This window comes from Acomys russatus, chromosome 3 (genome assembly GCF_903995435.1).
Source record: "Acomys russatus chromosome 3, mAcoRus1.1, whole genome shotgun sequence".
NCBI classification, from domain to species: Eukaryota; Metazoa; Chordata; class Mammalia; order Rodentia; family Muridae; genus Acomys; species Acomys russatus.
The window spans coordinates 85493504-85509513 of record NC_067139.1 but is presented as its reverse complement, the minus strand read 5'-3'; the positions used below and the strand labels follow the sequence as shown (position 1 = coordinate 85509513).

Genomic DNA, 16010 nt, shown 5'->3' with positions numbered 1-16010 from the left:
CATGATATTTAAACATCCTTTCATGAATTTATAGCAATAAGATTAAAAATAATTCACCCAATCATATATAGCTAACTAGTAATACTTTATTTAAAAGCATCAGTTACATTATCCTCAGCTCTGAAACAACATAAGATGTATATCTGGAGCACATAAAAAAATCTCTTTTCCAAGTTCCTCTTCTAATAATACCAATAAAGGAGAACATTTAGTTACTTTGTAAGACAAATATACAACAAGATAGTAGAGCAGAGGCCTTGGACGTGAACTACGACACTCTTTAGCTATTACTAACTTTCTTCCATCCTCTTTCCCATAAATGTTTCTAAGCAGGCTAAGAACACACAATAATCACAAAGAGTCATACCCTGTGATGATCAGGACTTCAGAATTTCCAAAATCTACCATGAATATCTGTATTAGTGAAATTTCACAGGCTGGGAATTTGGTAGGACTACATGGTTTTCTGGTATTTTTAGTTTTTGTTGGAATTATTTCAGTGATAATTCCTCGACACCACATTCTATTCACTATACTGTTGACAAATATTCTTGAACCTACATAATGAGGGAGACAAATCATTAGCAGTTATGAGTAAGGACATCAAATAAAGTTCTACCTTATAAATATGTATCTTAGTTTCCAACTAAGAAATCACAGTTCATTGATTTATTAATTACATAGTACTGTCAAGTGCTATAAGACTAAAAGGCAACATATTGTGGCAGTTTCTTTACTACAGAAACTTATAAGCTAACTGAGAGGCTAAAAACACATAAAGTACACTACACTATGAAACTCTAACTGTCCTGGAACTAACTATGTAAACTGGGCTGGCCCCAAACTCTCAGAGATCTGCCTGCCTATGCCTCCCCAGTGCTGGGACTGAAGGAATGTGCTACAACACCTGCCATGGAGTTGGTTCCTTCACTGCAGGAAGTTGAGGTGTGGGGATCAGAATATAGTATGTCAAATATGTCATTTTGACATACGCTAAGCAAAACAAACTGCCAGGACCAAGGCCTCTCTAACCTTCCCTGGGTTTTCCCTTAAGCAAAAACAAGGTCTGCTTACCCAAAGTTCATTTATCTAACAAAACTTCCAAAAGAACAGGATTGTCTTAAACTCCCTAACAGTAATCAGAAATCCAGAAAAGACTAATTATCAGAAAAAAGAAAACAGTAAAAAAGTCACCGCAAAGCATAGATAGCTTCTCATCTGTTCTGAGGTCAGCTCTCAGACACTACCTGAAGGGCTTTAATTGTGTAATTCACACTTTGCAATAACAATTATTTGTAATAATTTACTATAGTAATTTACACTTTGTAATAAGTATAAGCTCTAAAATAATTAAGAAGCTCTAGCTTTCTTCTCTTCCACCCTGATTCTCTCTTCTCTAAGAAACAGCTAAGCTTCAACCCTCTAGCCTTTTTTTGCATGCCATATTTTCTGTAACTCCTATGTACATGAATATATTTATTATTATTCTCTCTTATAAACCTGCCTTGTTACAGAACATAGGCTATGATCTAGTTAATTGGCAAGGGATAACTTCTTGTCTGTCCCAACAGAACAAAAAATATCTACAAGTCTAATTCATGCCACAGTGCGGTAGCAGAAGTGTGGTGAGCTAGAACCCATCTGCATAACAATACTGCGTTCTGGAGAGAGAGGGTGTTACGGGCTTTCTAAGTTAAGAAGCAACTGACTCTATAATAGAGCTGTTATACTCCAAACATGTGTTAACATTGATCTTAATATTTAGCTAACTTACCTAAATAATTTATGTTAAATAATTCCAAAACTTTTATATGAATATCATAAAAAGAAAAAAATCTTCTGGTAAGTCTATATGGGTTTGCCACATGTTACAGTAAAACAAACTTGGTAGTATAATCTGGAGTAATCTTTACCTAGCTCCAAAACGTCTGAAGGATCAAGGTGCAAGCTCTTATTGCAAACTTGCTTCATTTTCTTCTCCAATATTGCTGCATCTTTTATTTGTGAATATTTCCGCACATAGAAGTGGCAAGGATGTATTACATGACTTACAAAAACTAGCTCTGGACAACCTGGGCAAGAATCCATATTTAAAGCACATTATTAAAACATGACCTAGGAAAGAACCATAAAAGGTGAGCAACTGTAATTTCAAAACAAACAAAAAACCCCACCACCACTACCACCAACAAAACAGAAACAAAAAACCAAACCTGTCTTGTACCAACAAGTTTCTAAAATTATTAGGAGCCTGGAAAGAGCTAAACTGCAAAGGCCCAACAAAACAAATGTTCACCTTTGTGTGTGTGTTGCCAGGGATGAAACCCTGGCTGTCATGCACCTTAGGCAAACGCTCTACCACTGAATTACAGTGCCTCCACTATGAACTCTTCAGCAACAAGAACGGCAATACTTTGTCTATCTTGAGAAACATTTTCTATAGGTGGGACTGAAGTTCATGTGAGGTTTGAAAATCATGGTATATAATATAACACAGGAAATCTAGGAAGTCCATCATGTCCAACACAGTAAAGAAGCAGGCCCCACATACTAAGAGAAAGGGAAAGAATAAACAGCAATCCAACCAACCAGAAAGGCAACCCAAACCATGAATAACAGCGTACCCCCTCAAAAATTACTAAGTGCAAACAGAATTGTGGTGGTTTAAATTAGAATGCCCCCATATGCTTATGTATTTGCTTGGTCCCCAGTTGGTGGAACTGTTTGGGAAGGAATAGGAGGTGTGGCCTTGTTGGAGGAGTTGTATCATTAGGGGTGGCTTTTCAGGTTTCAAAGGCCCATGCCATACCTATTGTGTTCTTTCTGCCTCATAATTATGTCTTAAGTTACCAGCTACTGCTTCAGTGCCATGCCTGCCTGCTGCTATGCTTCCTACCATTATGGTCATGGACTCCAACCATCTGAAACTGCAAGCCTCAAATAAACTCTTCTATAGGTTGTGTTGGCCAGGGTGTCTTATAACAGCAATAGAAAAAGTAATCAAGACAGGCCACAAGTCATCATTTAAAAGACAAACTTGCTGACTAGATTATAAAGCATCTGGCTATTGTGTTGTCTCCAAAGAAAAAGATAGCCATAAATCAAGAATCAAATGAACAAAAATTAAACTGGTATATTCAAGACAAAACTACTTAAAAAGATAAAGACTACTACATAGCAGTAAGTACAACAATTCATCAAGAAGATATAATAATTGTAAATATATGTACACTAAGAGTTAGGGCTTCTTTCTTATTAAAGGGCCTGCAAAACCAGGCAGGCGCTGACGTAATGACAGAGAGCAACTTCAACTTCACTGTATTTAAACTAAAAATCAACAAAGAAACAAGAGTCAAGCTGCCTTATGCATCACTTAGAACTATCATCTATGGAATACTCAATTTAACAAATATAGAATACATATTCTTCTCATCAATGCATGGAACCCTCCATACAACAGACAATAGTACAGGCCACAAAGTAAGCCTTAACAAATACAAAAGAATTTTTAAAATTCCTTGCATTTTATCAAATCACAGCAGAACAAAACTAGATACCAGCAAGAGTTACAGAAGAAATTGCACAAATGTCCGCAATTTGAATTCTAGATCAACTGGTGGTGCCTGAAAAAAAAGAGAAGGGAATATGTTTAAAGTTTTCTATAGTCAAAGCTGGGGGTGGGGTACATGCTTTTAATCCCTAAACTCAGGAGGAGAGGGAGGATGACCTCTGTGAGCTCCAGGACAGCCTGGTCCACATGGCAAGTTCTAGGTGAGCCAGAGCTACACAGCGAGAGTCTCTCTCACAAACCGAACAAAATTCTTAGAATCAAAAGAAACAGTACCATAACTTATTAGGGTGTCTAGAATAAAGCTATCGAGTATTCATTCACATTAAAAATAATGAGTGAGCTGTAGATGGTGATGCACACTTATAATCTCAAAATTTGGGAGATGCAGGCAAGGGGATTAGAAGGTCAAGATTATTCTCAGTTTACAAAGTGGGTTTGAGGCAACTTTGGGCTATATAAAACACCACCTCAATTCTCCTACAGTCCCCATATTAGAGTAAGTTCAAATAAATAACTTAATGATATTTTTTCAAGGTCTCAGAGTAACAAAAGCAAGCCAATTTCTGCAGGCAAAAGAATAAAAGATCATCTTAGAAATTCATTAAGACTTAAAATAATACAAAGGAGCAAAGAATTGGTTCCCTGAAAAGATAAACAAGATTGACAATCCTGTCCAATCTAATAAAAACTAATAAAATAAATAAAATAAATTAAAAATAAAAAATAAAATAAAAACTAATAAAATTAGAGAGAGCAAGAGCATGTGTGTGCCAAGTGCGTGCGCGCGTGTGCGCGCATGCACTAGAGAGATGTTGTGGTGTTTTTGAATGAAAATAGGGCCATAGAGAGTGATACTATTAGGAGGTGTGGCCTCGCTGGAGTAGGTGTGCCTTAAAAATTATATTCTAAAAAAAAAAAAAACAAAAAAACAAAAAAACAAAAAAAAAAAACCCTGGAAAACCTAAAGAAATGGATAAATTCCTAGACACACAGAACCTAAACTAACAGATGTATAAAACACATTTAGACTGAAGCAGTAATCAGTTATATCCTTACAAAAGCGCAGGACTGGGTGCATTTATTGTCATATTCTATCAGATAGACTTTACCCCACCATTCCTTAACTAACTCATTCTATGAAGCTAGTTCCCCCCACACCAGATGAAGACAGCAGCAACAAAACTATATACAAATTCCTCCCATAAACACAAAAATAAAATTTATCAATCAAATTCTTGCAAACTGAATTCAATAATAGTACATTAAGAAGATTATATACCATAAGCAGGTGGCTTCATACCCGGGATTCAAGGTTGGTTCAATATATGCCTCTTAGTAAGTTTAATACAATACACAAATGGACTTAAGGACAAAAATCACATGATCATCTCAACAGACAAAGAAAGTCTTTGAGAAAGTTCAGTATCATTTTACAATAAAAGCCCCGAAAAGGCTAGAAACAAGAGGAACATATCTCAACATAATAAAGGTCATATATAGCCAACATTATGTAAAATGGAAAAAACCTAAAATAATTTCTTTTAAAATTAGGAGCATCAGTTTGTGCTCTTATCCACAAATATAATTCTTAAAGTCTCAGCTACATCACTAAGAGGAAAAGAAAAAGATATAAAATATGAAAAAAGTAAAAGTATCCATATTTTCAAACAACACAATATGCTTAAAAGACCCTAAAATCTCCACAAGAAAACATTTAGATCTAATAAACACCTTCAGTAAAAAACAGAATATAAGAATCAATCCATAAAACCCAGTAACCATTCTACACACCAGTAAATGAACTTGCTTATAAAGAAATCAGAAAAATTCCATTCACAAAAGCTCTAAAATTACCTATGGATAATTTTAGCCAAAAGTAAAAGATCTCTATAATCAAAACTTTAGAATACTAAGTAAAAAAAATTGAAGACACTTGAGGATGAAAAGACTTCCTACACACATGGGTTGGCAGAGTTTTTGTTAAAACAGCCATATTATATAGAATTAACACATGACCCATCTAAACCACTCTTAGGTAATATATTCAAATGAATGTAAGACAATATACCATGGGATACCTGACCATATAATGTTTATTATAGTACTATTCACAATGAGCAAGTTATTATCTTAATACACTAACAGATGAGTGGATAAGGAAAATGTGTGTGTGTGTGTGTGTGTGTGTGTATACACATATACATATACATACATACTATGGAGTTTTATTCAGCATAAGAAATGAAATTATATCATACACTGGAAAATGGATGCAAGTTGAGACAATATTAATCTAAAAGAGAAAAAGCATTTTTCACTTATGGATTTTAGATTATGTGTGTGTGTATGTACGTGTGTGCGTGTGTGTACACATACACACGTAAGGCTTAAAAGCAGAAGCAAAACACTCTGATGAAATAAAGGAGAATATCAGAATGGAAAGAAGAAAGGAGACGGTGGGGGAATAAATAATGGCCAAAGTACACGATATATAAAATGTTTTATGAAACCCACCACAATGTACAATGAATGCATGCCAATAAAATTCACAAACACACCATATTGGCTAAACTAGCAAAAATGATCTACTGATTTATGATAGCTAATTTTAATTGCCAACCTGATTAGATTTACAGCCACTTAGGAGATAACCCCCTAGGCATGACTGTGAGGGCATTTCCCAAGGTGCTTAACCAACAGAAGGCTCACCAGGACTGTGTGTGTGGCACCATTTTATGAGCTGAGGTATTAGATGGAATAAAGAGAAAAGTGAGTAGAGTGCCAAGCATCCATTTCTCTCTGCTTCCTGACTGCAGATGGAACATGGCCAGCTGCTTCATATTCCTGCCACCATGTCACCTACCACTCTCAAACTGTGAGCTAAAATAAATCTTTTCTTTAAATTGCTTTTGTCAGGCATTTTGACAAAGCAACATAGAAAGTAACTAATACAGAAAACTGGTAGAGACTTAGGGATGCTATTATGATAAATCTGACCATGTGGTTCGTAGGCTCTGGAACTGGTTTGTGAGAAGAGTAAGGAAGAGTTTGGACCTTAGGGTTAGAGAATCCCTAGAATGTTAATGGGTTATTCTGGTGTGAGTTTGTTGACAGAAAGGCAGATAAAAAAGCCGCATTTGCAAGGTTTCAGATTGTGGAAAAAGATTCTATGCTGCAGACCATTTGTGTTGCATCCTGGCCAAGATAACGGTTATAGAGCGCCTATGTCCTGAAAAGCTTCTGTGAGGCAGAGGATGCGTCTAATTGAACAGAGCAGCAGCCTACATAAAGGGAGGAGATTTTACTGATTACACATTCAGTATAAAAATAGATAAAGAACTCAGGAAACTAGATGAAACCCAAATAATCCAATTATGCACAAAACTCAAGACAAGTGGACCAAAGACCTCAACATAAAACCAGAGACACTAAGTCAGTTAGAAGAAAAAGTGGGGAAGAGCCTGGAACATATTGGCACAGGAGACAACTTCCTGAACAGAACACCAACAGCCCAGGCCTTAATGTCAACCATTAATAAATGGGACCTCATGAGGCTGAGAAGCTTCTGTAAGGCAGGAGACACGGTCAAGAGAACAAAGCAACAGCCTACAGAGTGGGAAAAGATCTTCACCAACCCTACATTTGACAAAGGTCTGATATCCAAAATATATAAAGAACTCAAGAAATTAAACACCACCAAACCAAATAACCCAATTGAGAAATGGGGCTTGGAACTAAACAGAGAATTCTCAACAGAGGAATATCAAATGGCTGAGAAACACTTAAAGAAATGCTCAACCTCCTTAATCATCAGGGAAATGCAAATCAAAACAACTCTGAGATTCCATCTTACACCCACCAGAATGGCTAAGATCAAAAATTCAAGCTGGCGAGGATGTGGGGAGAGAGGAACACTCCTTCATTGCTGGTGGGAATGCAAACTAGTACAGCCACTTTGGAAATCTATCTGGTGCTATCTCAGAAAACTGGGAATAGGGCTTCCTCAAGACCCAGCTATTCCACTCCTTGGAATATACCCAGAAGATGCTCCAGCACACAACAAGAAAATTTGCTCAACCATGTTCATAGCAGCCTTATTCATAATAGCCAGAACATGGAAACAGCCTAAGTGTCCCTCAGTAAAAGAATGGATAAAGAAAGTGTGGTACATTTATACTATGGAATACTACTCAGCTATTAAAAAAAAAAGGAATTCCCAAAATTTGTGGACAAATAGATTGAACTAGAAATGATCATAATGAGTGAGTTAACCCAGAAGCAGAAAGACTCAAATGGTATATACTCACTTATAACTGGACACTAGTCCAAGGGGCATGTCCCATGAAAGTCTTCACCTACCAGGAAAGTGGGATAGATGTGAGAACATACTATTGGGACTCTAGGTGAGAGAAGTATGGGAGAATGGGGAAACAGAAAGATCCAGAGGGTCCTAGAAACCTACAAGATCATTATGACAGGCAGATCTGGGCCCAGGGGTTCTGCTTAAACTATGGCACCAAGCAAGGACAATACGTGCATAAACATGGAACCCCTACCCAAATCTAGCCAATGGACAGGACATGTTCCACAGTTGAGTAAAGAGCGCGGAATTGACTTTCACATGAACTCTGATGCCCCAAATTTTGACCACGTCCCCTTGATGGGGAAGCCTGGTGGCACTCAGAGGAAGGATAGCAGGCTACCAAGAAGAGACTTGATACCCTATGATCATATAGAAGAGGAGGAGGTCCCCCTCAGTCACAGTCATACGGAAGGGGAATAGGGTGAAAGGGAGAGACAGGGAGGAATGGGAGGATACAAGGGATGGGATAATCATTGAGATGTAATATGAACAAATTAATAAAAAAGAAAAGATCCAGCTATACCATTCTTGGGCATATATCCAAAGGATGCTTCATCCTGCCACAAGGATACTTGCTCAGCAATGCTTACTGCTGCTATATCCATAATAGCTAGAAACTGCAAACAACCTAGATATCTATCAATAGAAGAATGGATAAAGAAAATATGGTAGATTTACACAATGGAATATTACTCAGTTGTTAAAAATATCATAAATTTTGCAGGCAAATAGATGGAACTAGAAAAAAATTACCGCAAGGTAACTCAGGTCTAGAAAGATAAATGTACTCTGTATTTGCTTATATTTGGGTATTAGCCACTAGAAATGATAATCAAGGTATAACCCATAAACTCAGAGTGGTTAGGCATAAAGAAAGAGACTAGGTGGGGCACATGAATCTTCCTTGGAAAGAAGACAGATTTTATGGATGGAATAGGGGTTGGGGGGATTAGAATGGAAGAATCAGGTGGGGAGAGGACTGGAGATGGGGTTGAAGAAGGAAGTACAGGGAGAGACAGCCAAAATTGAGGGTCATTTGAGGGAAACCCAGTACAGTGGAAACTTACTAAACTATATGAAGGTGATCCTAATGAAGTCTCCAAATAATGGCGGAGACAATTGGCCATCTCTTATCACCAAATGAAGCTTCCAGTCCTGGGACTGGGTTACGTCCAATTCAGTCATTGGCCAAAGGAGTCTAATGGGAATCCCTAAACATCCAAGGCTGTTGTCAAGACAATAGGTTGCTCTCTACAAACTGACAGCAAAGCCTCCATTGCTGAAGACAACACCTACACAACTCATTGAGCATGGAGAGGTGGAGCTGGTGCCTACATAGAACCTTCACCCATTCTCGTGTCTTTGGCATGGAAAAGTAATTTGCAGGCTACCAAAAGAGAACCTAAAACACCAACACACCCACAAAACCTTTGATCTGCTTGCAAAATATGCTAGAACAAAGGCGGCACAAAGGTTGTGAGAGAACCTGATCAATATTTGATTTGACTTAAGACCCCACTCCGTGAGATAGAACTCATACCCAAAACTGCTGTGTGAGCAAGAACCAAGACTAGAGAGAGCCCAGAGACCTAGAATAAAAATAAATAGTGCCAGTCTTAAAAAAGTAGTGTTAAAATGACTCCTAATGACATTCTGCTACTCAGAGATTAGAGCCTTATTCAGATATCATCACAGAAACTTCCTCCTATAGCAGATAGGAACAATCACAGAGACCCACGACCAGACAATATGCAGAAAGAGAGACCTTAGAACACACAGCTCTAAATGGGATGTCCCATCAGACCCCTTCCCTCAGAGCTTGGGAACTAAGTACTCTAAATCAATTGAGCAAAGCTCCTATGAACTCATAGACCAATGCAGCAAGCATAGGAGTTACCTACATGGGTCTGCACCAGGCCCTCTGTGTACACATTATAGCTTTAACTTCATAGCATTTTTATGGCTACTCCTGAGTGTGTGAATAAGTGGGTCTCTGATTCTTGTGCCTTCTCTTGATGCTCTTTTTTTTTAAAAAACATTTTTAATTAATTTATTCATATTACATCTCAATTGTTAGTTCTTCCCCTGTTTCCTCCCATTCTTCCCTCCCTCCCCCTTCCCCCTTGAGGGAGACCTCCTCTCCCTATATATGCTCTTAGAATATCGAGTCTCTTCTTGGTAACTTGCTATCCTTCCTCTGAGTGGTGCCAGGCCTTCCCATCCAGGGGACGTGGTCAGAAAAGAGGCACCAGAGTTCGTGTGAGAGTCAGATTGCACTCCCCACTCAACGGTAAATTCTTTCCTTCTGTTGGGTTGATCAGTCCAGTCTTGATATAATGGTGTTTATTTTATCTTATATTTTATTTTGTTATGTTTTTCTGTTATCTCTTAGAAGTCTATTATTTTATAACGAGAGACAGAAAGGGAGTAGGGATCTGTATGGGAGGGGAAGTGTGGAGGAACTGGGAAGAGTAACTGCAATTAGGATATATTTTATGAGAAAAGAATCTATTTTCAACAAAGGAAAAATAAGAAAAGACAATTGAATGGGCTCCCTATTGAAAAACAGTTGTTTAGGAATGTGTTTTCTAAGGTCCTGGGTAAAGTACACAGTACAGCTATCGTAGAAGGGCATCAAACTATAGCTCAATCTGGCAGCAGGCCTTGTCAGTGCTGTCCAAATGGTTCTGTTTGGCGGGCACACAACAATATTCAAGGGTTATAAGGTCACGGAGGCTCATACGGTTTCAGAAAGTTGCCAAGAATGGGCAATGTATGGCAGGGTCAAATTCACTACAAGGAGGCCCCAAAGAGGTCATTATGTAAACCTGTGAAGGTGAAGCCCAAGCTGGGATGGAGACCACAGGATGTGGGCAATGCCAGGACAATAAGATGTCTGTGAAGGAAAGTTACAGACATTCTGGAGTGGAGGTGTCTCAACAGAGAGGCTCTATGTGCTACAGGAGGCGGAACTGGAGGTATGGGACTCTTTTCAAGCTCACTAGGGCCCACAGGATGCTTATACAAGCTCCAGGTGCTGGGCGTGGTGCCACAGCACTTGGTATTTGCCCTACATGGTTTTAGACTTGCATCAGACCAATCTTTCCTTGCAAATGTGTCTTAGTCTGATTTCTAATTCTGTGATAAACTCCATGACCAAAAGCAACCTGGGGAAACAAGGATTTATTTCATCTTATACCTTACAGTCTGTCAGGACAGGAACTCTAGGCAGGAACCTGAAAGCAGGAACCAAAGCAGAGCCTATAAAGGAACATGGTTTACTGGCTTGTTTTCCATGGCTCTCTCAATTTGCTTTTCATATAACCCAAGACCACCTGTTCAAGGATAGCAATTACAGTGGACTGAGCTCTCCCTCATGAATCATTGATCAAGAACATGTCTCATAGACTTGTCCAGAGGCCAATCTGATAGAGGCATTTTCTCAACTGAGTTTCCTTCTCCCAGATGAGCCTTGCTTGAAGCTGACAAAAACAAAAAAACAAAACTAACCACCACACTATGCTTGTGTTCTTTACATTTAGAACAGGAATGCTTACACTGTGACAATGTATACAGGAAGTATTTACTTTTTCAAAAAAATTTACAGAGTCTCATATTATTAATAATACTCCCTTGAATCCCAGAAGCAAATGAACTTTTGAACTATGTTGGGGATGTTAAATACTAAAGGGGACTTTCATTGTGAGATGAGCATAATATTTTAGAGGCAAAGGATAGTATTTTGTTGTCAACTTGACAGAGAGTGGACCAGTGATGCTTAATTCTGATAATCAACTTGACAGGATTTAGAAGACAACTCTCTGAGTATGGTTTCAATGCAGTTCCAGAGAGGTTTAAGTGAGGAAGGAAGGCCAACCCTGAATATGGGTGGCATTCTGGGGCTGGGGTCCTGGGCTAAATAAAAGGAGAAAGTGAGGGGGCTGGGAGATGGCTCAGAGCTTAAGAGCATTGTCTGCTCTTCCAAAGGGCCTGACTTCAATTTCCAGCAACCACATGATGGCTCACAACCATGTACCACGAGATCTGGTGCCCTCCTCTGGCATGCAGATGTACATGCAGGCAGAACACTGTATACCTAATAAATAAATACATCTTTTAAAAAAACAGGAGAAAGTGAGCAGAGCAACCACATTCATCTTCTCTTCCTCCTGACTGCAGAGAGAATATAAGCAGCCTCCTCAGGTTCCTGCTGGCACGCCTTCTACTCCTTCTACATCGTCATGAACTGCACCTTAACTGTAAGACTAAGTACATCTTTAAGTTGCTTGCTTTTGTCAAGCATTTTTGTCATAGTATCAGCAAAAGTAACTCATACAAGAGTCAACCAACATATACATAATGGAATTTTAGTCAGCTGTTACAAAAATGAAATCATGACATCTGCAGAAACTAAATGGAATTGGAAATCATTATGTCAAACGAAATAGGCAGATTCAAGAAGATAAATACCATTCTCTCATATGCAGAATATAGTTGTGCATGTATGTGCATGTGTGTGTACACACACATGTATGTGTGTACAGGTCAACAAACTAGAGGGGAGTAAGAGACTTAAAAGATGGAACAAAGGAAGAAAAGAGAATGCAATGGAACACACATGGCATGAAAGCAGACAAGAGACAACTGGGAAGAGGAACGAGACAGGCAAGAGTCAGGGAGGGGACAACTGAGAACAAAATAACACATATGTACAAGAACACCATAACACATATGTACAAGAACACCATAAGAAGGCCTATTACTTTGCACCATAAATTTAAAAAGACACTAAAATTTGAAGAACCAGTGTAACTACATAACTAGATGTTATACCTGTGAGAAACATCTCAATTTAATGTTTCTGATAGTAAGACCGTTTAACATTAAAAGGAAAACAGATCTAGGTGGTAAAATGACCTTTGTGTCCGCCTACATATTAGGAAAGAGTCAGTACACGTCAAGCAAATGCCACCCCATCAAGTGTGGACAGTTGTTAGCATACCCGCTTTTGATCCAACAGCAGAAGATAGCTCTTTCTGAGGAGGCTTTTTTTGGTATCCAGAAGTTTCCATAGGACCGTCTGTGGAGCATGCTTTTTCAAAATAAACAAGATAACTTTAGGAATTCTGTTAATGTTGACACTGACCAGACACTAGTGTCTAAAAAGCTGTGATTGAACTGGTAAAACACTAGAATGGCAAACTTCTTTTTCTTTTCCTTTTTTTTTTTTTTTTTTTTCTTTTTTTGGTTTTTTGAGACAAGAGTTTCTCTGTGTAGCCTTGGCTGTCTTGGATTTACTTTGTAGAGTAGGCTGGCCTCGAACTCACAGAGATGCACTTGCCTCTGCCTGGCGAGTGCTGGGATTACTGGCGTGCGCCACCACACCCAGAGACCAGAGAAGGGAGAGGAGGAAGGAAGGCCAGCACCACAGGTGAGGTGCAGTAAGAAGTAGACGGCCGGTGCGGATGGAGATTTGGCTCAGATGATGATAATTAGCAAGTATTTGGGATTATGGATGGGAGGTAGCTTGATAGAAATAATTAGAAGCAGATGGCATGGGATTGGAGCAGGGTATGGGATAGTACCCCAATATGGGAAATAGTTTAGGGGATTAGTATCTGCCCTGCCCCAGGTTAACTAAGGCTATTTTAAAATATAACAGGTGTCTGTGTCTTGATTTGATTGCTAGTGGGTTAGAAAATACCACTCTAATAATAATTATAGGCTGAATAATAAATATTATTAGGCCATACTGATAAATTAACCATAACATATTTGAGACAAGATTTCTAGTAAGTAAAGTCATGATAGGTAATTACAAGTCATTCAACCATCAATGATGATAATTTAAATGGAAGATGTGTCCTTTGCATTTAAATTTTCATTCTGGGTCTGTGTTGAGAAACCTACACTTTCTTGTGTGTGTTCTACTATCTCCTTTAAAAATGTCTCTTTTACTCTCTTTCTTTCTCTCCTTTCTATGTGCTTAAATTTCTATTAAAATAGTTCAAATAAATTCCACTTAAAAGGCTTTTCTGAAGTTAGCCAGTAAAGCAGACAATGGTGTTAAAAACTGTCCTAAAGAAGACTGTTAATGTAAAATCACATATAGTAGCATTCCATTTCTACAAGAATGGACAGAGTACTAACACTGTAAACTACTGGAATAGTTACGTGTTATAAAATGATATTCACAACAGTTTAACCCCAGATTAAATATCAGAACAAAGATTTAGGAGGTGTTCTTAATTTAAGAACAGAGTAGTAAAACTGTATCCACAAATTTCATCTACCATTTATTTGCATCATTTATACCAAGTTTAAATATATAACATGAAAATATCAAATATCTTAAGTACATCAACTATTAGACTTGCACATCAAAAATTTTCATTTTATTTTTTATAGATTTAAAAATTATTTTTATGTGTACTGGTATTTTGTTTGCATGTATGTATGTGCACTACGTGGGTGGGTACCTGGTGCCTGTTCATGTCAGAAAACGGTACTGGATCCCCTGAAATTGGAGTTACAGATGGTTGTAAGCCACTATGTATGTGCTAGGAACCAAACCCAGGGCCTCTGGTCCTCTGCAAGAGTGAAAAGGCTTTTAATTGCTGAGTCAACTCTCCAGGCCCCAAATACTGTTTTGTTTTGATTATTATTATTTTTCAGACAATGTCTCACCGTGTAGCCTTGCCTGGGACTCACTATGTATATCAGGCTAGCCTAAAATTTATAGAGATCTGCCTGCCTCTGCTTCTTGAGTGCTGAAATTAAAGGCTTTTGCCAATACAGGCCTTTGAAAAGCAAGCCAGACGTGGTAGCTCTTGTTAATCATCTTAACATTCAAGTCATTGAAGCAGGATTAATTTATTTTATTTTTTTATTAATTTATTCAGATTATATCTAAATTTTTATCCCCTTTTCTCTTCCTGTTCCTCCCTCCCTCCCTCTTTCATCCTATTCCCATCCCCTAGGTCTGTGACAGAAGGGGACCTCCTGCCCACCATATGGTCACAGCCTGTTAGGCCTCATCCTGGTAGCCTTCCTATTCTTCCTCTGAGTGCCACTAGGCCTCCCCACCAAGGGGAAGTGGTCAAATATGGGGCACCAGAGTTCATGTCAGAGTCAGTCCCTGCTCTCCACATGACTGTGGACAACGTGCAGGATTGATTTAAACAGAAGCCTAGCCTGAGGTACATAGTGAACTCTGGGCCAGACGGCATTACAGTGTGAAACGCTTCCCACCCCCAAAATAAATGAATAAAAAGCTAAAAACCAATTTCTCAACGTAGGAATATATGAAGATAGATGCGTGGAATCAATAGGTCTAGTTCACGATGAGGATGTGAGATGTAAGATTAGAGTATATGAAGACCACGAACAAAAAGACAGTAGTTGATTTTAACTACAGATAATAGATGCTCTCTTTTCTATTTTTACTCACACTCTAGGTTTTCCTCAATAATTTCTTCAATTATTACATCAGGGCTAGATCCCAGTTGAGGCAGTACAGCAATAGTCTTAGGCGGCGTCTCCACAGCCCCCTCTCTCTGTGGCTGCCTGTTTCTCCTGTCAGGGGCCTCCGCTTGCCCAGGAGGCACAGGGGCGTCACCAGCCGGGACAGCCACATCCACCCTCTTCTCTTCTAGTAAGGAGCACACATCACAACAACGTTCCTTTTTATTACTAAATCTCCTTTGAACAGTCTGTCCATCTTCATTTTCTTCAGGGTGACAACTGTTTAAAAATATACAGTAGGACTATTTCAATATTGATCTTCAAGCTATTTCTTTTCCATTTGATGGCTGACAGTGTGACACATACCAAAAGATTAAATTGTAGCTGATCTAGAGGTGTTTGTAAACTGCTTCATTGATGCATAAACACACACAATTCAGTGACTTTGGTAACCTTAAAGAGTTTCATAACCTTGCCACAATCTAATTTTAGAACATGGTCACTGGCCCAAACGAGCCCTCTTGCCCTTTTCAAACTCCTAAAGAAACTGCGTACTCAAAGTCCCAAACAGCCTTTGAGACTGTTTGCTCTGTTTTGTTTGAGGCAGGATCT

The 16010-nt window shown here is 38.6% G+C and overlaps 1 protein-coding gene across 1 annotated transcript in view; it reads right to left on the bottom strand.

Moving 5' to 3' along the window:
- Window positions 1-16010, bottom strand: part of Rnf17 (ring finger protein 17) — a 120844-nt gene that overhangs the window by 62164 nt on the left and 42670 nt on the right. Inside the window, exons 10-13 of the mRNA XM_051143378.1 lie at window positions 15385-15677; window positions 12937-13026; window positions 1914-2072; window positions 368-557 (exon numbers count right to left, since the gene is read on the bottom strand). Of these exons, the coding sequence (XP_050999335.1) occupies window positions 368-557; window positions 1914-2072; window positions 12937-13026; window positions 15385-15677 (732 nt within the window). The remainder of the gene's footprint in view (window positions 1-367; window positions 558-1913; window positions 2073-12936; window positions 13027-15384; window positions 15678-16010) is intronic.